This window comes from Tursiops truncatus, chromosome 15, assembly GCF_011762595.2.
Source record: "Tursiops truncatus isolate mTurTru1 chromosome 15, mTurTru1.mat.Y, whole genome shotgun sequence".
Lineage (NCBI taxonomy): Eukaryota > Metazoa > Chordata > Mammalia > Artiodactyla > Delphinidae > Tursiops > Tursiops truncatus.
In genome coordinates this window covers 7,217,357-7,243,338 of record NC_047048.1, presented here as the reverse complement: position 1 = coordinate 7,243,338, position 25,982 = coordinate 7,217,357, and the positions used below count along the sequence as shown (strand labels likewise).

The 25,982-nt window shown below is 53.3% G+C and overlaps 1 protein-coding gene and 2 long non-coding RNA genes across 4 annotated transcripts; 2 read left to right on the top strand and 1 right to left on the bottom strand.

Annotated features, from left to right (window-relative positions):
- Positions 1 to 4,171: 4,171 nt before the first annotated feature.
- Positions 4,172 to 10,856, bottom strand: SERPINE1 (serpin family E member 1). Its single transcript, XM_033840247.2, has 9 exons — positions 10,701 to 10,856; positions 9,764 to 10,035; positions 8,886 to 9,119; positions 8,157 to 8,351; positions 7,346 to 7,544; positions 5,796 to 5,896; positions 5,592 to 5,678; positions 4,974 to 5,057; positions 4,172 to 4,642 (listed from the first exon to the last, which is right to left on the bottom strand). Exons 2-9 carry the CDS (start codon positions 10,032 to 10,034, stop codon positions 4,605 to 4,607), a joined length of 1,209 nt encoding a protein of 402 aa, XP_033696138.1. The 5' UTR covers position 10,035; positions 10,701 to 10,856; the 3' UTR covers positions 4,172 to 4,604.
- LOC141276460 (uncharacterized) lies at positions 6,604 to 8,885 on the top strand. The gene is made up of 3 exons (XR_012325997.1): positions 6,604 to 6,780; positions 7,874 to 7,990; positions 8,403 to 8,885. It is a non-coding gene; the product is annotated as an uncharacterized lncRNA (long non-coding RNA).
- Positions 9,958 to 25,955, top strand: LOC141276459 (uncharacterized). 2 transcript variants are annotated; one of them, XR_012325996.1, is made up of 4 exons: positions 9,958 to 10,084; positions 19,108 to 19,330; positions 21,011 to 21,215; positions 21,328 to 25,929. It is a non-coding gene; the product is annotated as an uncharacterized lncRNA (long non-coding RNA). The 2 variants fall into 2 exon arrangements; XR_012325995.1 differs by having other exon boundaries at positions 19,108 to 21,215; positions 21,328 to 25,955.
- The last annotated feature ends 27 nt before the right edge of the window (positions 25,956 to 25,982 follow it).

Sequence of the window (25,982 nt, the reverse complement as noted above, 5' to 3'; positions counted from 1 at the left end):
TGTCACAGATGGGTAGCTCCTCAACAACTAGCCCAGTGCCTGGCATTGGTCATCTTTTCAGGGTATAAGGAGGACAAAAGATAAATCTGGATCCTGGTGTCCTAAATTCTTGGCCTTCATGAGCCTTTATGAGCCTGAAGCGGGATCTGTATGAGAGGAAGGAAGTATTCCTGCAGGAAGAGGAATCCTTTAGCCCCAGCTGAAGTTTTGGCCATAAACCTCAGCGTAGAAGTGTCTTGTGAACTGGCTCAGGCTACATCTAGTTTTTGTGTACGGGCTGGGCTGTAAGGCTAGGAAGAGGCAAAGTGGCCTCTCTGGCCTTTTTCCCTGTAGTTCTACAACCATATCTTAGTCCTTCAGGGCTTGCCAGTTGCACAGTGAGAATAGGAAAGGAAAGACGGAGAAGTCATTGAGGTTAACGGAGAGCATCTCTCTCTAAAGCTGAGAGTAGCTTTGGGGAGCTACTCATTCTAGGCCTCGTTCCTCTGGGTCTTGCCCTTGTTCCCACTGGCTTTCTAAGGGGAGAGGAAGACCTTCCTTCCAGGCTTGATGGCACTCGGGGGCCTCTCTTACTACATCAGCCTCGTGGGAGACAAGAAATCCTGAACGTAAAGAGGAAACCATGAGGAGGAGGTGTAACAACCACATCTCCTTGGAACATCCTAGTGCATTGTGTTGGAGGCCCCAAGAATGCCCCTGGACTGACCCTGAAAGGGATACAGGAGCGGAAGGGCAGTGAGAAGGCCTTAGTACGTGTCGAATGACTGGGGAGGGAGTCAGTGAATGGAGACCTTTTCTAGATTTACTCTCCAAAACATTATAATCAAAATTTGCTCCAAAGAAGTCTAACATAATATTAGGGAAAATTATAACGTGAAGCTTCTTTCAGTTCAAGGTCTAAAAATCTATCTTTATTCATGGCAGTGGGGTTATTCAGGAAAGTTGTGAAGGCTTTTTTAAGCTTCAGAAAACGTAGGATTCTTACCAGGCAAGAGGATCACCTTTGATTGTTTTGTACCATTTGAAAATGGTGGTGTCACCAACATAATCACATTCTTGCAGGATTAGGAGATTCTTAAAAGATACTTAGTCCCATTGCTAGGAAGTTATCTTATGCATATACGAGCATGTGTACACTGGGATAAATGTGCAAGGATGTCCGTCTCAGCATTGTTGGTAACAACATGACATTTTTTTTAAAAACCATGAAACAACCAAAATGTCAATCAGTGATCCACTTTTACCCTTTCAAACAGTTTGAATGTCTTAGTATGAGCAGGTGTTCCTTGTCATTTAAAAAAATCACCTCTACCCTGACTGCTGACTCATCCCCACCAAGTGGTCATCCTGGCTGTGCTTGAACACTTCCAGTGATGGAGAACTCACTACCGCTTAACTATCAGACAATGTTTTGATCAAGAGCCTCTGGACAATAATTAGTTCCTATTAAGACATGATCTAGGTTTACGGGGGGGGGGGCTGGGTCTATCAATCCCATCTTCAGGGCTCTGGAGCTGGATAGCATGCAATTTTGACAGCTAGTTCTTGGTATTTTTTCCATTTAAAAATTATTTTTGAATATATGAATGGAAAATAATTGGGGGAAGTATGTCCTCTGGCAAAAGCCTTCAAGATACTGGAAGAAGACAATAAAGGACTGTTCAGGATAACATTTTAAGGAGGATATTAAGAATCTATGTAGGGGCTTCCCTCGTGGCACAGTGGTTAAGAATCTGTCTGCCAATGCAGGGGACACAGGTTCGAGCCCTGGTCTGGGAAGATCCCACATGCCGCGGAGCGACTAAGCCCATGTGCCACAACTCCTGAGCCTGCGCTCTAGAGCCCACGAGCCACAATTACTGAGCCTGTGCACCTAGAACCTGTGCTCCGCAACAAGAGAAGCCACTGCAATGAGAAGCCTGCGCACTGCAACAAAGAGCAGACCCCGCTCGCCACAACTAGAGAAAGCCTGTGTGCAGCAACAAAGACCCAACGCAACCGGAAAAAAAAAAAAAAAAAAAGAATCTATGTAACCTAGGGGCAGGACAGGAATAAAGATGCAGACATAGAAAATGGACTTGAGGACACGGGGAGGGGGGAAGGGTAAGCTGGGACGAAGTGAGAGAGTGGCATGGACATATATATACTACCAAATGTAAAATAGATAGCTAGTGGGAAGCAGCCGCATAACACAGGGAGATCAGCTTGGTGCTTTGTGACCACCTAGAGGGGTGGGATAGGGAGGGTGGGAGGGAGACGCAAGACGGAGGGGATATGGGGATGATATATGTATAGGTATAGCTGATTCACTTTGTTATACAGCAGAAACTAACACACCATGTAAAGCAATTGTACTCCAATAAAGATGTTAAAAAAAAGAATCTGTGTAACAAAAGAGCCTTGTTCTCAAAGAACCTGCTGTGTCAATGGGGGTGGGGAGGATAACATGCACACTCGAAGAGCATACGCACATGCACACGCTGTTACACACCAGGAGAAAGAAAGACGGGTCCATGCCAAGCAGAGACCGATGATGTCGACTGGATCCAGGGGCTCTCCATGGTGGGGGAAATGGATCTGGTCTGGGTTTTGAGAAATGGGGAGTGGGGTAGGCATGGGGGAGGGTGGGGACATTTGGTGGGGAAGGAAATGGCATGAACAGAGATGGGAAGTGACAGGGGCAGTGAGCAGGTGTGTCTGGGCAGGTGGCAGGCGTTTGGGGAACCCTCTTTCCTTTTTGAGGATGATGCCCAAAGGGAGAATCATGTCCTGCACAGTGTATCCCTGGGGGTCTTCTTGCAGAGCCCGGTGGCCAGCCCTGTGGATTCACCCATGACGGGACAGTGAGCCTTGAGCTTGTGGGTGTGTGTTTCATAAAGATCCCTTTCACCCGAGAGATCTGTGAACTGACAGGGTTTGGATTTTGTACCGTGTGAAACATGGAAAGTCAAGGCCAGGGACGATTTTGGAGTATTTTTATTTATTTATTATTTTAAAAAAACATTTTTTAGCTGCTTCTATATCAAAAGTGAAAAAGCATAGAATTCACCACACTTTCAGGAACGTTGGACCCCACGTTTGGGTATCCTTGAGGGTACTGTGTGTGGCTCTCATTGTCCAGTGCATCATGAAAAAAGAACAAAAACACACAAAGAACGAAGATTTTTCACTGAGGGGCGTAGTGGGATGATTAGGGTTCTATTAGGTTACATTCATTCGACGCCTACGTGCAATTCTTCAATACATTGGTCTTCATGCCTTACCCACCAGCTAGTTGGCTTTCAGAAAGATTAGCTAACGGGGGTAATTGAGCCCGAGCTTCTTGCTGTCTCTCTCATTCTCTCTCTCTCTGTCTCTCTCTCTCTCTCTCTCTCACGTGTCCACAGCTCACACACAGCAGCCGGAAATGACACACTGAAGTGAGTCACCAATGCGGCTGTGAGTCACCATGTAATTGGGGAAAGTTCTGTCCTGCTAGGTCGTGTAGCCCCTTGCACTCCTGCTCCTAAGTATATTGGAAAATTTTGAAACAACAGCTCTGTCTGCCTTCACCCACCACATCCTTTTGGTCCCTAACGTGGGCTGAAGTTGGACAGTCCTGGCAGGGGTCCTGCTCCACGGAGTGGAAAGGCCAGGAGAGGAGCGATGGGATTCGGGCAGCCACCAGGTGGCAGTGTGGGCCCTATCACTCCCGCTGCCAGGAGGGGAATGACAGGCAAGTGGCCACTCCTGAGGTGCAATGACACAGACCACAAAGGAACACTATGAACAAGTTTAAATAATAGGTTTTCTCCATAGTCCTTTCTCTCTCACAAGCACACAAGGACGAGGATGTGATAAATGCTCAAGGACACGCCTGGCACCCCACCCTCCCCACCAGGATATTGGCACCAAGAAGGAGGCATAAATCTCATCTCTCTCCCTCTATTTCTGCAACATAAAGTTTGTGGGAAGCAGCAAGCTGCTTCTCTGAGTAAACAAGTCACCTACACTCCAAAATAATATATGCACGCTGTTTCTGGGGAGGGAGCAGCCAGGCCTGGGTGGGTCTCGTGCCTCTGAGCTGGGGGAGGACGGACCTTGACATGAAAGAGTGTTTCTCCCATTGGCCTTCTTTGGCCTGCAGCCAGCTTTCTCAGCAGCGGCAGACAGTGCAAGAGTGACGGCAACGTGACCAGAACACAAATTATTTCTAGCAAACACACAAAAGCTCCTTCCTGTAAGCCTTGCGGCGCCTCCTGCCAGGGCCTCAGGGGGATCCAGGTCCGAAGACCCGAACGGGCAGAGCGATGGGCTGAAGCAGCCGCGCAAATGATCCTGGGAGTTCTGCAGTCTTGTTGGGAGACCTTCGGGGCATTGTGCTTCTGAAGTCTCTCCCAGGGTCTCCGCTGGGGAGTTTAACTCAAAGGTCCTCTTTTCCCCTCCTGGGAGAGCCGGAGGTCTAAGAGACAGATTCGAAAGATTTACCATTAAAAAAAAAAAAAAAAGATAAATATCTTCTCTTTCTCCAGAAAAATGAATTAAAATAAAAATTCTTTGCTCCGGAGTTTCTTCTTCTTGGACATCTCCAGTTCCGTCCCAGATGAGGGCTGCATTTCCCATGGTCAGGGTTCCATCACTTGGCCCATGAAAAGGACGGTTCCTGAGGACGGAAGAATCATGGGAGATGAGAAGGGGGGGGGAAGGGGAACAGCACAGCTCACCCAGCTGGGTGTTTACGGATGAACTGAGATACAGGGAGATGAGTGAGTGCCCGGAGGCACAGCTGCTCTAGTGACTAAGCTGGGACTGGGGGACAGACTGAGCACCCCGTCTGGAGAGAGCACTGCCTCCGAGGAGGGGAAGGGGAACAGAGCTATGATTCCTTGCCTGGAGTCCTCTTGGGGGGAGTGGGGGTGTCTACACCTGCCCGGACTAGTGCCCAAGTCCAGGAGAGCAGGGGGGGTGGGGGGTCTCCCAGGCCCCCGGCTCACCTGTGGGGTTGTGCCGCACCACGAAGAGGAAGGGTCTGTCCATGATGATCTCCTCGGGGGCCATTCGGGCTGAGACTGTAAGGGCTGGAAAAGAAGGGACCACGTCTTAGAGCGGAGGGACGTGGGCACGGAAGCCTGGATTGGTCACAGGTGATCCAGTGACAGTGGCACTGGGATGGGAGGGTTTTAGGAGACTCAGTTATTCCTGGATGTGGACCCTAAAAGTGTTGGGATGTCCTCTGAGGCCTGGTTTCCTCCAGGAATTGGGTAGAGATCTCTCAGGTAGTCACTCGCAGGCACGGTTATCTAAACCCTTTTAGGGCGTATTGGAAGCAAGTGCCTCTAAGGTGACTGACCACTGAGAGCAAAGCCAGGACCTCACAGTCAGAGGACCTCAGAGCCAGTGGGGAGGGAGCAGGGTGCCGGGGAAAGCAGGCCTGTATTCTAGTGGGATCGGGGTGATGCGCTCCACACAGGAAGCGAAGCTCTACCAGGAGAGACCTGGTTGACGTGGGCAGTGGGGTCTTCCTGGTTCACCCAGGGTCTGGGTGCCAGACCGCGGGCCCTCCTGGAAGCCTGGGGCTGAGACTTGCCAGACCTCACCTGAGCCTGACTCACCTGTGGAGGAGGACGCCACCGTGCCGCTCTCATTCACCTCAATCTTCACTTTCTGCAGCGCCTGCGACACGTACAGAAGCTCTTGATCTGAAACAGAGGTGGATACCAAAACACATCAGCTTTGGTTCTCAGTGAGAAGCTCCTTAGTCCTCTTAGGGACCCCACTGTCCACCAGGGGAAGAAAGTGAAAGGAAAACCTCTTACCTGAAAGTCTTGAGAAGTCTGCCTGGTTTGGCCTAAACATGTCGGTCATTCCCAAGTTCTCCAGGGGCCTCCTGAGGTCAATTTCACTCTCCAGGGAGAACCTGCAGACAGGAGCAGGACACAGCTCAAGCTCAGGCCACCTCTAACCCCACCAAGTATCTCCGTCCCCACAGACCAACAGGATGGGGACTGATGAGAAAGTAGAAGTGGGGGCTTCCCTGGTGGTGCAGTGGTTAAGCATCCGCCTGCCAATGCAGGGGACATGGGTTCGAGCCCTGATCCGGGAAGATCCCACATACCACAGAGCAACTAAGGCCATGTGCCACAACTACTGAGCCTGAGCTCTAGGGCCTGCGAGCCACAACTACTGAGCCCACGCGCTTAGAGCCCGTGCTCCGCAGCAAGAGAAGCCACCACAATGAGAAGCCCGTGCACCGCAACGAAGAGTAGCCCCCACTGGCCGCAACTAGAGAAAGCCCGCGTGCAGCAACGAAGACCCAACACAGCCAAATAAAATAAATAAATAAATAAATTGATTAAAAAAAAAAAAGAAAGTAGAAGTGGGAAACTTGTTTTTTCAAATCCGTTGGCAAGGTCTCCTCCTTGCTGGGAGATTCTAGTACTAATGAACATTTTCCTGCAATCTCCCCACCCCCTTGAACCTATGACTAATTACTTTCCTCAAATAAGGCAGTAGTTTGAGCACAATTATATTCAGTCTGACTGGGGAGGGAAGGGGCAGGGCAAATTCTTCTGCAAGGATATTTGAACAAAAAGCCGGTCTGTAGATTGTGTTCTGAGAGCTGAGCCTGAGGAGGACTCCAGCAGCGAGGCTTTGGGGCTCTCGCTCTGCTTCCCATCAGGGCACAACTAATTACCTCTATTTTTTTTTTTTTGAGAGAGAGAGAGAGAGAGAGAGAGCGTGCTAACCAACTAAATGATCCTCTTTCCCTAAGCCTGGCATTATGGCATCTGGAAATTTGGGGTAAGCATGGTGGGAAGCTTCCCCACAATTCTGGAATTATCCAGCCTCACCCTCCGGCACCCTCTTTGCTTCTGCAGAAGGATTTTTAAAACTCTGCTTCGTTGGAAGCCAGCTAGAAGCTGTGGTTCTGGCTGTTTCATCTGCGGAAGTGATTCCTTTTGTCTCCATTGTTTAGATACTAACTTGAAGAGAAGGGGGTGGGAGTGAGGGGCATTCCTAAAAGAGTGTAGATCAATGTATTCCCCTCCACCCCAACCCTGCATCATCTATCTCTGGCTCTTCCTTTGGCTAGCTTTTGCTGGGTATTCAGAGGGTGGTAAATGTGGGGCATGGTCTAGAAACTGCCCTCCAGCAGAAGAGGGATGATGAGAGGAATCTTAATCAAACCCAGGCCGGAGTGTTTCCCATCAGCCACCCACACATGTCCCTGTCCCTACCCTGCAGATGTCACGTCTGGGAAACTCCACATGGGGGTGGCACTTCCAGGGAACCAGGGGAGAGGGGAGGGGGTAGGCAGAGGGGACTAGAGCATTGGCAAGTGTGGCAAGAGCAAAGGGTGGCTTACTTGGGCAGAACCAGGAGGCGGGTCAGTGTGGTCATGTTCCCTCTCCACTGGCTGATGAGCTGGGCATCCAGAATGCTGGTGAGGGCAGAGAGAGGCACCTCTTTTTCATAGGGGGCAGCAATGAACATGCTGAGAGTGTTCCCATGGTAGGGCAATTCCAGGATGTCGTAGTAATGGCCGTCGGGGGTGGTGAACTCAGCTGTGAAGACACCAAGATGGCGCATTGGCAATGGCTCCAGTTCTTGTTGGTTCTAACCCAGCAGTGGCTTTTCAACTAGTCCTCCTGTCCCCTCCACTCTTTGGAAGCCAGCTCTCCATCCTAGCTTTTGAGGCTCCCCCACCCCACCACTCCCCTGTTCAATGTCTTTATTCCCATTTCCCTTCTCTTCTGCTAAATCACAGTGTCTTCTGGGTTCTCTGTCTCCTGTTGGCCTTCTTCACCTTCACAGCCTTCTCCCCAGTACCCAGCTACGAATTCATTCCAATCCCCATCTCCTTAATCTCAACTTTCACATCACTCTTCCCCAGAAGGATCTGTGAACCCCAGGTTATCACACTAGAACCACATGAAGATGAGAGATGGGGTCAAAGTGGTCAACTATGGGCCTGAGGGAATTTCTGGATTTCAGCTTCATCTTGCACAAGGTAAAAGCTACTTCCTGCTGCTCTGATAATCCCAGTGTCTCCTACCTGGGGAGTCTTTGTCACAGCTGGGGTGTATTCTAGGGTTTCTCCCCCCTTAGAGGGGATGCCCCCCAGAGATGAGGTGCAGTCACTGTGGGACTTGGGGAAGGGAGGGCCCTGCACTTACTGTAGTTGAACTTGTTGGTCTGAGCCATCATGGGCACAGAGACAGTGCTGCCATCGGACTTGTGGAAGAGGCGGTGATGGGTGCTCGACTCTAGAAAAGGCATCTTCCACTGGCCGTTGAAGTAGAGGGCGTTTACCAGGACCAGGCGTGTCAGCTGGTCCACAGCCCCTTCGCCAAGTAGGTCGCTGATCATGCCTGTGGGAAATCGAGGCGATCAGGAGGCTAGATATTTTTAAATCCTTTTAGATGGTCCTCTTTGGCGCCCAGTCCTCCAATGGATGTGTGTCAGAAGGGATTCCGTCAGAAGACAGACTGGGTAAGGTTTAGTGAACCTATCTAGTTGCTTTCAACCCCTTTCATCTTCCTAAGAGTCTCAGAAAGCCTTCCAGCTCACCACACTTTCGTGGTCTTGGGATCCTGTCCAGGATCAGACCTGGAAATATGTCTCCCCTTACTTTGCTCCCTAAGCTGCAGTCTTGACGGGTTGTGTGTGCCCTTTGTCATGGTTATTACTGTTCTTATAACACCTCGCAATACTTTTTAGGGATGACTTTAGAGTTGGTTCACGGGGAAAGCCTAATTATGGAAAAACATGATGCTTTGATTCTTAAAGCACTTGACTTGTCTACAGAGCAGAAGATGCTGGAAGGGAGAGGTTAGGACACTTAGGATTTGAATCCCTTTTCTCTGCAGGCCCTGGGGACTGGCCTCCTTTCCCTGCCTGCTCACCTTTTGTGTGTCTTTTCACCCAGTCGTTGACGATGAACCTGGCTCTCTCTGTCTCTGAGAAGTCCACCTGCTTGACTGTGGTCCGGAACAGCCTGAAGAAGTGGGGCATGAAACCCTGGACCAGCTTCAGATCCCGCTGCACAAAGATGGCATCAGCCGTGCTGATCTCATCCTTATTCCATGGCCCCATGAGCTCCTTGTACAGTTGATGGAGGGCAGGGGCCATGCCCTTCTCTGGGCCAAAGCGGGGAGGAAAGGACACATTAAGGTCATCTCAAACCCAGGGCTCCCAGTGGAGCTAACTTCCCCTAACCCTGCCCACATGCACAGGACTCTTCTGCTCCCCCAGAGGTCTCTGGATGGAGATTTCATTCCAAACCTTAATCTTTCCTGCATCTCCCTCTTTTCTTCAAAAATCTTAGGTCCTAACCCTTATCTTTGGCTTGGAATATTTTTCTCTGTTTTTAAGTTATAAACCCTAATTTTTTCTTTTAATAATAACAATAGCTATCAGGCACTTCACATGCATCATTCTAGTTGACCCTCACAACAGCCCCATGTGGTCGATACTTTTACTGTCCCCATTTTGCAGATGAGGACACTGAGGTTCGGAGGGGTTAAGGTCACACAGTATATGAGTGGTGAGGCAGGGCTGTTTTATACCAGATCCACTGGCCTGTACACCTTGTGACTGTCCAAGAACCAAGTGACACAGGGTGTGGTGAGAAGAAGATGCAGTGGTCCATCCCTGTGTCATGGGAGGACAGGAGTTGGCTCAGCTAAGCTGGGGTCAGCCCTTCCTCTGCCTCTGGTCGGTTACACCCCTGTCCTGGGAAGACCACGTGAATGCCCGCCTCCCACTCTGCCCCATCTCTCACCATCAATCTTGAATTGCATCGCCTCTTGGATCTGCTGCTGCGTTTCTCCTCCTGTGGTCAGCTGTAGCATGGCCATGACTGAGGCTACCCCATAGGGTGAGAAAACCACGTTGAGGTCCTTGGAGGCCTGCACCACCTGCTGAAACACTTTCACTCCAAAGTCTGCGGCGAGGTGGGCCGCCGGAGACTGGTGATGGTAGGAGGCAGACCCTTCACCAAAGATGAGGGCCACGCCCAGTGCGAGGCAGGCGAAGACAGGAGACATCGGCATCCTAGAGCCAGTGGAAAAAGATCCGATGAGGGAAGAGTTCCGGAAGGATGGTGAGTGGGGAGGGGTGATGGGACCCCAGCCGCGGCCAGGCTCCCCATGTTTGCCGCTAGCAGATGATACGTGAACAGGAGGGCAAGACAGAAACCGTGATGGGCTCAGATCCTGAGTCTTTTCCCCTCTGTCTCAGCCCCAGGGAGTCTTAAGTGCGTTTTCACCTGCGGGAATCTTGGAACCCGCTGGCTCCACCCTCCAAGAGATCTCCTTTCCCTTCCAGGAGGCTGAAAGGTGAAATTATAATAACACCTGTGATTTACACGATGCTTTTTAATTCTCTTGTGATGCTTTGTAATTCTCTTGTAATTCTCTTTCACAATCATGGCTTCATTCAAGTTAGCAGGCATGAAAAACCCCTTTCCTGCGCTGGGAAGGGGGAATGTCTCCATGGAGAGGGTCCAAGAGAAGTGAGGCCCTTGCTTCTGGGTGGTGGGATTGTTGGGGGGTCCTGCCCATCTTCCCTGCTCTCCTGTGATCACTGATATGACGGGGTCAACTCAGGGCTGCAGGTCTCCGGGGAAAGAAAGAGGAACACCGGGGCTCGTCTGCAGAGGGGTGCTCCCTGCCTTAGCCCGAGGTCCGGAGATGGAGAGAGTTTGCTTTTACTCTTACCTGAAATTCTCAAGGTGCCTTGTGACTGGCAGTTTGTCCCGCTGCTGCTGGGGCTTCGGGTGTTGACGGCGGTGGCTACTCCTCTGCTGGGGAGGGGGTGTGGCTCTTTGGACAGCACTCTTGGTCTTTCAGCCAGATGCGGCTGTGCTCCTCTGGAGGCTGCTGCTTCCCTTTATACCAGATGTGGGCCGGAAGTAGATTAACTCATGGCCCGGCCCCACCCACTTTCTGGCTCTGGAAGTCTGTCTGAACAGCAGCCGGGCCCCCTCAGCACCTCCCTCTGTGGGACTTGCTGAGGCATCTGTGTGTGTGTGCGTGCTGCCCTGTGTGTGTACATGTCAGAGAGGGCTTGGAACAATTGAGCAAATCCTGGCTGCCTTGACCCCAGGGCCTCCCTTGATTCTGCTGCCCTCTGCCTCGGGCTGTTATGCCAGCTTGACCCCTGGCACCCAGTGCTTACTTTCCCCAGTGCTCAGTGTAGGGAAATGATTTACACTTCCTCCTTTTCCTTTGGAGAAACAGATCGCTGCAGAGTTATCAAAGAAACTAAAGATCCTGCAGACTTTTGTCCACCAGCTCCATGCACTGGCCAAACTGGGAAGAACACCCCTCCCTCTTCCTGAGTACATCCCAGCAGCCAGAGGGCCCGGAGCGTGCCATGTGATTGTCTGGGTTTTGACTGTCTAGGACATGAGCCTGGTGGAGAACTCCCTCCCCTCTTTCCGTCTTCCCTGCCAAGCGCCTGCCAGCCCGTCCACTGGGTGATGTGTGGCTGACTCCCCCACGTGTCCAGACTCTGGTGGTGTCCCCAGGGCTCTCTTTGTGTCAACAGTCCTGTATGGCTGGGGTTTGAGGTGTGCTGGGTGGGGTGGTGGGTAACCGGGGTAAAGGGGTAAAGCCTTGGTGGGAAATTAGGAGCCCAGTGTGTAGGTTTCATTTTTCTGAGCTGCCTGCTGTGACTGGGGAGGATTACGTCTTATCCTTTTCCTCCAGATGCAAACATTTGGAGGGCTGGAGTGGCGGCAGTAGGGATGGAAGTAAGGGCGTCAATTCACGGCGGGTTTACGGGGTGTGCTTCTAGGGCACTGGGATTAGGGGTGGCAAAGTGACCAAAGAATTCTATCGATGGTGGACGTCGGCGAGAGGCCAGTTTGTAGGACTGGGCTGGTGCATTTAGGGGTCTGGTGGCACCCTTGGCTGTGTGCCTGATGTTGTGGACGGGGTAGTGCCAGAGGGGTCCTGGGGGGGATGGAGCCCTTGACTTGGGTGGCGGAGTCCACACACTGTCATGTTTTGTGTAGGTGGTGGGGTTCGACTGGGAGTGTCCATGGAGACAGCCGGTAGCAGGATCACAGGAAGTTTGAGTGGGTGGATGTGTCAGGATGTTTGTTTTAGCTTTTTTAAGTAAACAGATACCAAGGGCAACTGCAGCTGGAGGACTTTCCCATTTTCCCTCTGCCTCCACCTTTGTTTTCCCTGTTGCCCCTGGGAACCAGGTGGGGATGTGGAGTGGCACGGAGAGAAGGGGAAGCCTCCAAGCCATCTCCTAACCCCAGAAAGGCCCCAATGCCTTGCCCTTCACCCTTGGGGGCCACAGGGGGACAGGGACCTGGGAGTCTCTGTTGGGAGTGCCAAGCCCCAAGTTGGAAGAGCAGTGGGACAAGAGGCGGCTGGGGGCTTCCCTGGTGGCGCAGTGGTTGGGAGTCCGCCTGCCGATGCAGGGGACGTGGGTTCATGCCCCGGTCCGGGAAGATCCCACATGCCGCGTGGGGCGGCTGGGCCCGTGAGCCATGGTCGCTGAGCCTGCGCATCCGGAGCCTGTGCTCCGCAACGGGAGAGGCCACAACAGTGAGAGGCCCGCGTACCGCTAAAAAAAAAAAGAGGCGGCTGGACCTGCCCTCCAGGTGCCCCGCTGTCCGGCCTCTCCAGCCACTTCAGCTGAGCCTCATGCCTTCCTCCGTGGGCTATTCCAGAAGCTGTTGTCTCTCTCCTCGCCCAGCCTCAGCCATAAAAGCCCTGCTGTTTTCTGGGACCGCCTGGGTCCTGCCAGGGCAGTGACCATTTCTGCCCCCACCCCTGGACCTGAATGATCCTGTTGCCGTTCCAGAAAAGCCCCTCTGTTCCTGGGCACAGGAGCACCTGGGAGCAGCTCTATGTCCTGTTGGAGAAAGAAGGGGTACGCTTTACCTTGGAAACAGAAAGGGCTGACTTACTAAGGGGTCTTTTCCCAAACTGGCGGAGACTTGTAGGTGTCTGGTGGGTGTGGATTAGAAACTGAGGCAAAGCCTAGTGTAACTGTACCATGCTGGGTTTTCTGACCCTCCCTTTGACTTTCTGATCACTTGGGGCCACCAGAGGATCTAAACCCAGACTTGATCGTGGTGCCTGCCTCTCCTCTCCGTGAAACGACCTTGCCTCCCCCTGGTCTGCCCTCAGGAGATCTTCTCCACACCAGGGTGCAGTCCAATCACCCGCTGCCCCAAAGCAGACCTCCTGCAACGCCCTTCTCAGAATCCAGCCTGACTCAAGGAGCTGTCACTTTCCCTGAACACCAAACAGCCTTGACCCCGTCACCTCTTTCAAGCATTGGCTCTTTCTTAAGGGGTCAAAAGTCCCTACTGTTGAAATAACTGGATCTCAGACTCCTGGAGGGTCAGAGATAAGAGAATGAGTTACAGGGCTGTGGATTTTTGGGGGAAGTTCCGGTTCTAGCCAACTGGGAAAGATGTTTTCATCTGCTCTGAGCAGGTGTTTCGTGACGAGATCAGACTCACACTTTCCGTGACTGTCCCCCTACCCTGTCCCCATCCCACCCCCCAGTAGCCCTGCTTCCACTGGGGCCTCCGCCATGCTGGTCTTCCCTCCAACGCTTTACCTCCTGCCCCGCAGTTGCCCTCTAGCTCTCTGCTCTTCCGCTTTGCTTCCCCTTTGCTCTCCAAGCCCCAGGTACCCACCCTCTTTTTCTCTTTCCTTTTCTCCCTCTGAGACTCCCTCTTCTTATTGCTTCTACTCATCCCTCCATCCACTGGGAATCTCCAGCCCCTCCCGCCCGTCTCCTCTAGTCTCAGCCATGTGAGCTCTCTCCCCGTTTTCCCCCTCTCTCTTTTCTGCTCTCCGTGACTCAATCCCTCTTTCCCTCTCCTCTCCTCGTGCAGAATCCCTTTTACAGTCAAATGCTCTGCTCCAGGCCTTCCTGTGGGAAGAAGAGGCTGCCTCCTATCAGTTACACAGGCTCCCTGGAATGTTAAGAGCCGGCCTCCTGACTCTTGGTAATTTCACTGGGAGAGCCGGGGGTGGCAGAAGGCCGGGGTCCTACTAACTCACAGCGCTATTTCTGGCCTGGTGGTTTTCCAAAGAATACAACACCCAAAATAGCTTGTGTTTGGGCTGGGCTCTCGGCCCCATCTTGTAGGAGTGAGCCGAGGCCTGGGCTACATGTCAGCTTTTTCTCATTGAAGATCACGGCCCTGGGACAGCCCGACAGACATGGGCCACCTCGGCCTGTCCAAGGTCCCTCCTCACACTGCCGCCGAGCCTGACTCTCCCCTAATCTGCCACCATAAGCCCCTCTCCTTTACGCTTTCTCCAGCCGCCACCTCCAGCCATCTCGCCTTAAATTCCCGTAACAGTAGAACCTGCATCCCCCAACGTGGGATGCTTTTTTCTCCAATCATGTCATAGAGTTTCAGAGCGGAGGGCTCTAAGAACCATCTGGTCCGGTCCTTTGAATTTTCAGGTAAGAGACCTGAGGCCCAGAGAGGCCGTGGGATGTGTTTGAGAACACACAGCGACATACCATAAATGGGAGAACAGTGCCCATTGAGCCGGCCTGGTCAGGGCTCTGACACTTAGCTACTTATGTGTCTTTGGGCAAAACCAAACTTTGTGGGTCTCCATTTTTGTATGTGAGGTAGGTATGTAGATGGACACTCATTCCCACCCTTCAGGGTTTTTGTGAGGATTAAATGAAATATTGTAAGCGTCCGACATATTCCAGGCTCTCACTAAGCGGCAGCCACTCTCGGTTGGGGCAGAACCAGGACAGGAACCCAGACAGCTTGAGCTGTTAACTTTGACATAAGGCAAGCGCCTTGTTATATATTTTGATGTCTCTCGGTGATTAGCAGAGTGGATGAAATGCCTTGGGAAGCGGACTGGCTGGTCACCCACGAGAACGGCTGCCGCCCCTCTGTCCATTTCAGGCCAGGTCCTCTGGATTTCACCCTGAGCCTGACATGCTCCCACTGGCCGACTTCACAGACTTTAGATCCTGGGACGATTTTCCTCTCTGAGCTGTGGGGTCACATGTGGACGCCACTGACATTTGGCACGTGTCTTGAATCCTCCAGCATATCAGGAAGGACGGAGGCTTGTTTCCTCAGCAGGTGAAAGTGGAGTAGACTTTGACCTACTCTTCTGGTCTTGGCCCTTTTGTCCCCTTCTCTGCCACCCACATCCCCTACGTCCTGTTGATTCCCCTATAACACCCCCTAACAGTTGAACCACTTTTACAAACATCCCCTTCTCTTACAGTCACTTCTGTGCTTATCCTTCACTTCACTGTGTCCGTCGCCATGTCTTGTGTATCCTTATTTCTTGGAGGGGCGTTGGGGGGCAGTATTCCCTTGGGGGTGGCCTCTCATAATGTCAGTGTTCAGTGAGCACCAGAGACCCCCCACAGACCCCAGGCAAGAAAGAGCCTGTTCTCTTGGAAGAAAGAGGCAGAGGGAGAGAAGGGGGCCCAGTGTGGCCACAGGGGGATGTATGGGGCAGATGGCATGTGTGATTCCTGGGGTTGGTGTGACCGCAGAGCCTGCCGGTGGCAGCCAGAATGAGGTAGTGCAGGCCTGGGAGCCTCCCACTCCCACTGGGTCTACCCCAGTCAGATCCTAACCCTGCTTCCACTTCTCTCTCCACGTACATAGATTGTCTAACTCTGATTCACTTCTTTCCTGTTTACCAGAACTTGTTCCTCATTCCCAGCGTTCCTGAATCTCCTTTTATCACTTTCTCTGGATACATCTTTCATTTTACCCTGGCTGTTGTGTGAATCTTCCCCCAAATGGCCAAATGGTTATTGACAATCAATGCCTGATGGTGTGATTCACAGAAACATAAGCTTCTCCCTTCTCCGAAGGCACAGACACACGTCCTGGGACAGAAGATTAACATCATGCAATGATTAGATTAAAACCATCTGTCAAACTCTGTATACAAAGTTGTAAGACTCAGGCTATCAGGGTGTAGGCCCAAATGTGGACGGAAGTCTTCCCGGAGGAAGAGGTACTGATGCTGGGTTGCAAGGGAGAAGCAGAGGGCAGCTTGGATGAGGCGGGGGAGCAGGGGGCGGGTCACAGATCCCAGGACAGGGAGGGGAGACAATGCTCTCATCCTCTCTCCACCTGTCTCCATCTCTGGGCAGCAGCCCTTTCTAGCTGAGGCATCCCATCTCCGTCTTGCTCTCTTCATGGGCTTCCGTATTCTAGGTCTGCTCTCACTGCAGCCTCTTCCCAGGTGCTGGAAGTAGAGGTTCCTGCTCTAGTCTGCATCCTGGCTCTGGACGCAACCAGTTTACTGAGCTGGGCAGACGGCCAGATAACCAACCACGGGTTCTAACCCGCAGATATGGAGGGCTGACAAGAAGGGAAGTGGAACCTTCTGATGGTGGTGGTGACCCTGGGTCAGAGGGGAACCTGTGGGTGGCACAGGTCCCAGGAACGAAGCAGCCTGGTGATGCAGCACAGATGGAATTTGCCAGTGGGGAGCCAGGGACGTCCCGAGTCACTGACTATTCCTTCTCTCTTACTTCGTCGCCATATGGAAGCAGGCCTTCTCTGCATGTCTGTCTATCTGAGTCACCCCGGGCTGCCTCAGCTGGCTTGGTGAGGAGGAAGGCAGTCGGCGCCTGTCTTGCTGGCTTGCTTGGATCCGTGGGGGACCCAGAACCCTTCCTGTGCCCCTCCACGTCGTGCGGCAGCTGAAAGGGCTGGGGAGAGCAGTGCAGCGTTTGAAGGAAAGGCAACAGGACGACCTCAGCTTGATCAGGGGAGTCACAGGACGGCTGCCTTCCCCTCATCCTCCAGCTCAGGTGTTCAGAAAGGAGCTTCTCTGAATCTCTTCTGGGATGGGTTTGATGTGACATTCAGAGATGCCTTCAGAGACTGCCCCGCAGTCGCTGTCCTAAGCAGCACCCTCTACTCGCTGCAGGCTGGAGGCCACATAGAAACACTGTCCCGACTCCGTCCACACCTGCCTCCCAGTTCCTGGCTTCCTGGGCCCACTCCCTTCTCCAGAGCACCCAGCTCTTCCTTGCAACTGCTCCTGTCCCTTACGTTATCCTCGGAGACCCGCTTTTTCTCTCCTGGATCCCCGTGGCTGCCTCCTCCTGACCTCAGAGACCCCACCCTGATTAGGAAAGGCATCCCAAGGAGACCCACAACCAGAAGGTTCCCCTTCCCTTCTTGTCAGCCCTCCATATCTGCGGGTTCGAACCCGTGGATGCAACCAACTGATCATATCCGCAGTCGGTTGAATCCCCTGATGCAGGATTTGTGGATACGGAGGACAGAGTACACTATACCATTTTATATAAGGGTCTAGAGTATTTGTGCATTTTGGTACCTGCGGGGGTCCTGGAACCAATCTACAGATACCGAGGGAAGACTGTATTCAATCAGACCTGCTTACTGAGCCACGTGTGTTTGCTCTCAACATGTCAGGATTCTCCGGTGGTCATCACTGTGACCAGACATTCTGGCTCCAGTTATCCACATGGTCGTGAGCAAACCATTTTCCCTTCCTAATGCTTCAGTCTCTCTAGACAGACACCATGGGCGTGAACAAGATGTCTTCTGTAGAAAGAGGCAGATGTGGCCTGAGGACTAGCAGGAGACTCTGGGTAACTTTTTTACTCCCCACAGCCTTACTTTTCTCTTCTGCAAAATGGGGAGAATGATGCCACTTCCATAACTATCTTGTTAGGGTTTCAAAAGCTGGCTTGAATGAAATGACCAAGTATATCTACCCATAGGAAGAAAGCAATCAGTAGCCTTCAGCTGACTTTAAAAAGTGTGTGTGTGTGTGTGTGTGTGTGTGTGTGTGTGTGTGTGTGTGTGTCCTCTCTTGAGCCCATTGGTTTCCTGAGGGTAGAGGGTAGAGACCAAGACTCCTGTGATAGAAGGGATTAGAGAATCAGGTCTTCAGGTAAGGAACCCCAGAAATTCAGCAGGTGGGGCCGGGGCACTGGGGCAAGGAAGGCCCATGTCTGGCACTGGCAGGGCAGGACCAGGCTTCCAGCAGATGCTTGAAAAAGACATCATTACCAAGTTAAGAAATTCGATCTAAAGCAGATGCTCGGAGCTGGAAATGCCTGCTGTCCCTCCTATTCCCAGGGCCCAGAATTATAACATGACTTTGTCCTGAGTCCCTTGCCTGGTGGTGCCTCGCTGTGGCCCCCACTCCCATCAGTGTCAGGAACTAACAGGGCTGTGTGATTAAAGGGTGATGCAGGCAAACGCGTAACTGTCATTCCCATCGCAGCTCTGCCTGGGGGGACGGGGTGGAGGAGGGGCTGGGCTGCTGGAGTGAGGGGAGCTGAGGTGGCAGACGTGAGGCGGCCCAGACCTGACGAAGTCTGGGGCCCCTTCTGCTTCATGGCTGGGAGGGCAGGTTGACCTGGGCTGCATTTAACACCCAGGAATCAGACCTGGGCCCTTTCCTGGAACTGGCCTGTGGGCTGGGGTCCAGGTCAGGAGAGGGGAAGCATGAACCACCCCGTCTCAAGCACCTTCCACAACCCCACAGGGAGCGCCATGGGCAGGCAAGTTGGCACAAGTTGGGCAGTACTGCCTGCCACCCCTAACCCCTGTCCTGAGACCACACTGGAGATTGGCCTCAATCTTGGCCTGACCGTCTGGGCTCCCTGCCTGCCTTAGTGCCAGACGGGTCTCGTACCCAATCCAGGGAGGAACTAATTTGGGAGTGGGAAGTCCAAGGTCTGTCCCCGTCCGTGCAGAACCTCCCCATGTGTCCACCCCAGGCCTGCTCTCTGGGCCTCTCTGCCCACTGCAGGGGGTAGGGCTTGCCTGTGCATGGTGGACACACCACCCACTGTGCACACGCTGCCCATGGTGGACACACCACCCATGGTGGACATGCCTCCCCACAGTGGGCACGCCACCCACAGTGGACACACCACCCACTGTGGACACGCCACCCATAGTGGACATACCACCCACAGTGGACACACCGCCCATGGTGGACACGCCACCCATAGTGGACACGCCACCCACTGTTGACACACTGCCCATGGAGGACCACCACAGGCCCTGCAGAAGAGGCCTGAGGCTCCAATGAAGGAGGAATGATCAGCTTCCCACTTCCCGCCTCCACCCTTTGCTGTCCTCAGCCCTTGTCCTCTCCACGAATGGCCGAGGTCCTGGCCGATGGCCAGCGCTGTCTGGACAGGAGGAAACCAGGATGTGAGAAACGGCAGCGGTGGGAGGAACGCAGAACGCTGAGTCTTCAAGAGCAGAAATTCCACCGGAAAGAAAACAATGCACGAGGGACAGAGTCACCTTCCAGGGAACAAGGGGGAAAGGAAAGAGACTGGGCCTTCCTGCTCCAGTCAGGTAAACAGCCCTGGGGATGCCCCAGCGTGAACTGGCTTCCAGGTATGGGCGCTGCAGTGGAAGGCTGGAGGTCTGAGTCCCGCGGTGTAGTGACTGGGAGAAATGGTCCCCGCCCCCTTTGCTGGCCTTCTTAAGCAGATGAACTCCTAGGGGGGAAAACAGGGTCCCGTGCCAAGGTCAGGCGGATCCCAGGAGAACCGAAGGAGCATCTGGTAAAGAAGCCCATCTATGCTGGGACCGTCACAGCCCCAGATGGCCAGTTGGCTGTTGGAAACCAAGTAAGACAATTCTAGGTTCTAGGGCAGGATTTGCAGAAGCTGGAACCTGCAGGAACTTCATTAGAGATGAATGAGGTCATGGCCGGGACAGGGTGGAGGCCTGCCCGGGGTCCCCCACTGTGTGCAATACCAGAGGGGAGAGTTCCATCCTGTTTCAGGGCCTTTAGAAAGAGTGTGGCAAATCCCAGAGCTAGAGGAGAGGCCTCCATCTGAAACGGACAGGGAGAAGCAACCCCCTTGTCAGGGCTGCAGGGCCCCTAGCCTCCCGGACACCCATGCTGGTAAGCCTGGAGGAAGGATGGACCCTGAGCCTCTGAAAACTCGTGCCAGACAGCCTGGATCTGTGACTGCCCCTGTTAGTGTGTTGAGGCAGCTTCTGATCTGCAAGTCCATTCTTTTCTAAGGTGTTGGGGTCTGCATGCCTTTTCTTTAGGGTTTCAGGAGTTGCTCTCTTCCCCAAACTACAGCAGTAATGATGGCTAAGGTATGCTCAGTGGTTGCCATCTGCCAGGCCCTCTTTGGTACTCATCACCTTAGTTCGTCCTCCTGTGGCTCAGAGTCGGGGAGTGGCGATGTCCCCATTCTACAGATGAGGAAACCGACACACAAAGGAGTCGGATTTCTTGCTCAAGCTCACTCAGCTAATGAGAGGAGCTGGCTCCAGAGCCCCCAGCTCTTAACTCCATTCTGTTTTTCAGTGCCTCACCTGTCCACACAGCTGTCCCCTGCACAGCTGTCCCCCCTAACCTCCCAACCCAGGATGGGTCCATGCCCCTCCCTCACTGCATGTCCCACTGCCCCCTTCCCACCACCCTTGACTCTTTCCTTCAGAACTCTTCTGACCCTGGTCTCATCCCCTCTCCCCTCCCCGCACCCCCCGAGATCTGCTGCCCAGCAAGGAACTGATTCCAACTCAGGTCTTAAGGAGTCACTGTTTTAAACCCTCCCGAGTCACACTCAGTTTGGAATTATGACATTCTGTGCCTTGATCCCATGGTTCTCAGCCCCCCACTGCACCTGAGGCTCACCCAGGAGCATTGGTTTTGTTTAAATTTTTAAAAAAATTTTGATTGACGTATAGTTGATTTACAATGTTGTGCTAATTTCAGGTGTACAGCAAAGTGAACCAGTTATACATATATCCACTCTTTTTTTTTTTTAAGCTTCTGTTCCCATATAGGTCATTACAGAGAATTGAGTAGAGTTCCCTGTGCTGTACGGCAGGTTCTTATTCGTTATCTATTGTATATATAGTAGTGTGTATGTTTCAACCCCAATCTCCAAATTCATCCCCCACCCCCACCAAGAGCTTTGGAAAAGTCCTGAGACCCAGACTCACCCCTGATGATTGGAATCTTGAACTGGAACCCTGGGATACTGGGGTTTGTTTTGTTTTTACTAGCTCTCCGGGTGCTTCTAGGATTGAGACTATGACCTTAGACCCCATGAGCCAGTGATGTGAAATGTCAAGCACTTGCTGCCCTGGGGAGGCTGTTGGAGGCAGAGCCCCCTTATCACACTTGAAGGCGTCTACCTGACAGCTGGTCGGTGTTGCCCTAGGCCTGGAGGCTGAGTCACCTGGCGACAGGGAGCTGCAGCCTCTGGCGGTGAGCTGGGGAGGAGGATGGGTGTGCTGAACTTTGACCCAGTTGCTCCGGGAGCACTTTTCCTGCCCTGTTCACGTCTGTGAGCTGGTTTTCTGCTGACCTTGGACTTCAGGCTCAACTCTGAGATGGGTGGAGAGGGAGAGAGGAGATGAGAAGCTGGTTCAGGGCTGGAGGAGCCAGAACATGCCTCGAATGCCTTGAAAGAGCCATGCCTTGAAAGAGCCATGCTGTGAACTGCTCGCTGTGAACTGCCCGCCCGCTGTGAACTGCCCAGGAAGGCTCCCTGCGGGGCACGGCCTGTGAAGAATGAAGGTCAGTATCCTAATTGCCATCTGCTGGCATTCCTGCAGAGCTGCTTTCATTGTGTTTTCTGCCCCCTGGGCATATAAAAGTGCTGGGGCTGGAGATATGGCTCCAGCCCTGGAGGGACTCAGGGCTCTGTTCTGGAGAAAGACAGGCGTTTCTAAAGATAAGCAGTTCCAAGGAAGGCTGGGCCAAGTGCCTCCTGAATGACACTTGAAGTCAGGCATACAGCCAAGGCCTGGGGCGGGTGCGGAGGAGTTCAGGGCCCCAACCTTCGGGATAGGGCAAAGGGGCCTTCAGGGAGGATGAGTCAGCCTGGAGAAGCAAAGAGTCGTGTGAGTAGAAGGGCCTGGAAATGAAGGACCCCAAAGAGCAGGCCGGGAGATTTGCTCGTGTGTGTGTGTGTGTGTGTGTGTGTGTGTGTGTGTGTGTGTGTGTGTGTGTGTGTCTGTGTGTGTGTCTGTGTGTGTGTGTGTAGCCTGACAGAGCCTCCCGACTCCCCTGTCATCGTCCACCCGCCCGGACCTGCTCTTAGTCAGTCCCTGTGCTGGGTGCTTCTGCCCCGTGGCTCTGGGGTGCTGATGAGGCCTCTGTTATTCACAGCCTAGACCACCTGGCTCTCTGGGGCCCACTCCCTCTTCCCCAGGGTGTAGCCCAGCCTGCCAGCTCACCATTCTGTGAGGCTGGTCCCAGACGCAGACAGCCTCAGTCATGCCAGGGTTGGCAGGAGCTGCGGGCCTCGCAGGCAGAGACCTCGCCCTCCTGAGTCCTCAGCTCCACACTGGCCAGCTCTGTCTAAGGACCAGGCTGTCTGGGGAAGCAGAGGGGCCATTGTCTGGTTTCCAGGGTCTAGCTCCTTCAGAGGGGACACCAGGAAATTGGGGGTCACCCCTTCTCATTCTGAGCTCCCGCTTTAGACCAGCACTAATGGAAACCATTCTGCTCTGGGTGTCTCAAGGGTCTGGTCCTGAACCTAAGCCACCAGAATGGGGCTCTGAGGGGTTTCTCCTCCAGTCCTCCCTCTTTCTGGAAATGGCATGCCAAACTCCATCTTGCCCGTATCTGCCTGTGCTGGTAGCTTACTCAGGGAAATGGGGGTGGAGGTGGGAGCCAGCAGCAGAGCCCGGATGGAAAGCCCCTGACTCGGGAACTCCCTGTTATCACTTCTGAGAAGCCCAGGGAGCTGGTAGGAAAGGGGAAGAGGTCATGTTGTGTCTAGCACCTGGGGCTGGTTTTCAGGCTGAATCAGGTGGTGATCAGTGCAGCAGGTGGAAAGCCCAGGGCTGTTCCTCCTGGCCTGGGGTGGAGGTTCCCTGCACTCCGACAGGGCTTTCCTGTCCAGCAGACCGTTAGTTCTGCTGCGTCTGGACACGCGTGTGTTTGTGTATGTTGGGGAGGATGGGGGACATGGGCGTCCCTGACTTTCTCCACAAGCCCAGCTCATGCACGGGGAAGAGGAACAGAAGTAGTGGGGGTGAAAAAGGGAACCGGGAAGCCATTCATCACAGGGGCGGGATGTGAATTGGTCACATCTGCCCCCTTCCATCTAGACCATCTGATTTCCATTTTTCCCACCCATTTTTTGCCTTTGGAATGTTCCCCCTCCCCTGCTTTTCTCAGGTATGTCAGCTGTCCACAGAGCCTCCCAAGATGCCTTAGCTCTGCCTCTTCCCCAAAGCCTTCCCAGCCTCCTCCAGGCCATCCTGAGCTGTCTGTCCTTTGAACTTGATCCCTCTTATGATCAGACCCACACAATCACATGTTCAGCACTGGATTATTCGTCGACTGCATTGCATGTGTTTGTTTTGTTTTCCCTACTGGGTTGTACATCCTTTAGAGGCAGGAACTGTTTGGGTGTAAACTTTCTTCCTGTGTCCCTTAATACTGCCCCACGTGGGCGGGACTTGGGTCTGACAGCCAAGTACCTTGAAGTTAACATCGCCTTCTGAGAATTCAATTAAGAAGAAACTCAGTTTAGGAGAGGATATTAGCCCTCTGTAGAAATTACCTAGGAGACTGTCTGTCTGTGAATATCCCAAATCCAATTAAGGAGACATAGAGGAGCAGATAAGATTGTGATTGCATTTCAGCAAAGTAACTGCATTGTCTTCTGCCCGAGGGAAAATGCCAAGACGAGGGGAAAGTTCCTCTTCATCACAAAGGGGGATCCAAGGAGACCCAACTTGGTGCTGGGGCTCCAGGCTGTGCCGGACAATCGGTGTCCCGTCCCGCAAATTTCAGTGGCCAGGACCAAGGATGGGTGTGTCTGGAGGTGCAGAGGACGCCTCAGACTATCATCCTGCCATTAAGATCATCCAATGTCCACACTAAAGCCACATTCTGAGGCCCCCAGGAGAGATGTGTCCAGGTGCCTGGGGATGTGACTCTGTTTGTGAATTAATAAGCCAGAATTTGGGGTCTGTAAGCTATTCTTTCTGCGTCCGGTTCATGTTGATTGGACCTGAGATTGCTTTGTCCAAGGTGTGCACCTGTAGCCGAGAAGGAGGTGCTGGGCTGTGGTGAAGCACCATGATAAAGCTGCCTTGTCTGGGAGACCGGCCACCTTCCGCCCTGGCCATGTCGTCCCTGGACACTTTTTATAAAAATTAATTTATTTTGTTTTTGGCCATGTTGTGTCTTCATTGTTGCGTACGGGCCTTCTCTAGTTGCATCGAGCGCGGGCTTCTCATGGCGGTGGCTTCTCTTGTTGCAGAGCATGGGCTCTAGGTGCACGGGCTTCAGTGGTTGTGGTGTGTGGGCTCAGTAGTCGTCGCTCGTAGGCTCTAGAGCACAGGCTCAGTAGTTGTGGCGCGCAGGCTTAGTTGCTCCGAGGCATGTGGGATCTTCCCGGACCAGGGCTCGAACCCGTGTCCCCTGCGTTGACAGGAGGATTCTTAACCACTGCGCCACCAGGGAAGCTCCCCCTGGACATTTTTGTGCTTGCTGTTTGCATTGGTTATTTAGAGGCAGAGGGTCCAATAAATACCTGCTGTGTGGTGGAGTGAGTGATGGGTGCATGGGGTGTTTTGCCTCTAAAAGGATGGAGAGAAGGCCCGTGGTCCCAAGGGCTGGGTGAGGGGAGGAGTGAATGGGTGGCCATGGACCAAACACCTCCATGTGCCAGGCACTGAGTGTGTTTGTGTTCTCCCTCTCGTTTATTCATCTGGGAACCACTGTGCTGTCTCACTGCATCTTTTGTACAGATGAGGAACGGAGGTTCAGAGAGGTGAAGGAACCTCTGCACAGGGAGTGGTGAAGCTGGGACTAAATGTGGATCTCTTCCCTGTGACTCCCTTTCTTGAAGGAGAGGGAGGAAGAATCCAAGAGGGGAGGCACATGTGCTTCTGTGTTAGGAGACAGGCCTCTGGGTGGAGAGGTGAACAGGGCATGGAGGCACTCCTGGAGGGCTCTGCTCCTCGCCCACACCCAGCATCTGCCCTCGGAGGACAGATGTGGCAGCTCTGGTCCTCCGCTAAGTAGTAAGTGGTAGGAAATGAGCTTCAGGGAAATTCCAGTCTCGATTCTTTAATGAGGCAAAAGTTGGCATGGTGCCCTGCCTGGGAGCACCCTGACAGCAAGTCCCCCAGCCCTGTGCGCTTTGCAGAGCATAGAGATACACCTCATCTAAACACCAGCAAAGATGTGTGGCCCTGGCCACAACCACAAACCCATACATAGGGTGTGGCACTGCTTCTCAACATCTGGACACAGATTCTCGATGACAAACCCCAATCCAGCTTCCGCCTCCCCTGATGGACCCCTTCCAGATGGTGCTCAGACACCCCAGCATCCTTCCCTTCCTCTCCTGCTGCCTCCCCGAGGCCTCGGATGCAGATATATGGCGTCGTGTCTCCCTGAGCTTGGATGTGTGTGTCCTCAAGTCCCTGCAGCCTTCTCCCTGCTTCCTGGTGTTCTTGGATCTCTATTCTTTTCTCCAGGGATCACACAGGAGCAAGTGGTTAGGCAGAGGCCAACGTCAGCTGCGGCCGGCCTGGAGCTAACTCTCCAGCACTCCCTGGGGAGGTGATTCGCACAAGGCCTTCCCGAGAGCCGCAGCCCAGTTCATCTTTCCTGGGTGATGTTTTCTCTATAGCTCCCTTCCCGCCAACTTCCCACACCAGCCCATTCCAACCCCAAGAGATATCTCTGCCCCAAAGTGTAGCTTCTCTTCGGCTGGAAAGACTCTTCCTGGCGAGAGAACCACGGAGGCACTGGAGCCAAGAAGGGAACTGGGGAGAAAGGCAGAAGGTGAGGGGGCCTGGCTCCCCCCGCCTGGGCCCCGCAGGGCTGGCCTGGAGAGGAGACAGCGTCTGGAGTCTCGCGCCTTGAGGTGGGCAGGGACCTCCTTAGGTTCTAGCTGAGCTCCCAGCAGCACGAAACTCACAGAAGAGTGATGTAGGGAGTTCCTCCCGCCCTCAACTTGGGCCTGGGAGCCTCCCACGCAGTCTGTGGGGTGGGGGGAGG

Bases quoted from the DNA above. Each gene is read 5' to 3' on its own strand.
- SERPINE1 (XM_033840247.2), bottom strand. From the start codon at position 10,034: ATGCCGATGTCTCCTGTCTTCGCCTGCCTCGCACTGGGCGTGGCCCTC. The intron at 9,120-9,763 runs GTGAGAGATGGG...GCTTTGGCCCAG, and splicing joins GATGCAATTCAAGATTGATG to AGAAGGGCATGGCCCCTGCC. The intron at 4,643-4,973 runs GTGAGCCGGGGG...TTCCGTCCTCAG, and splicing joins GGTGCGGCACAACCCCACAG to GAACCGTCCTTTTCATGGGC.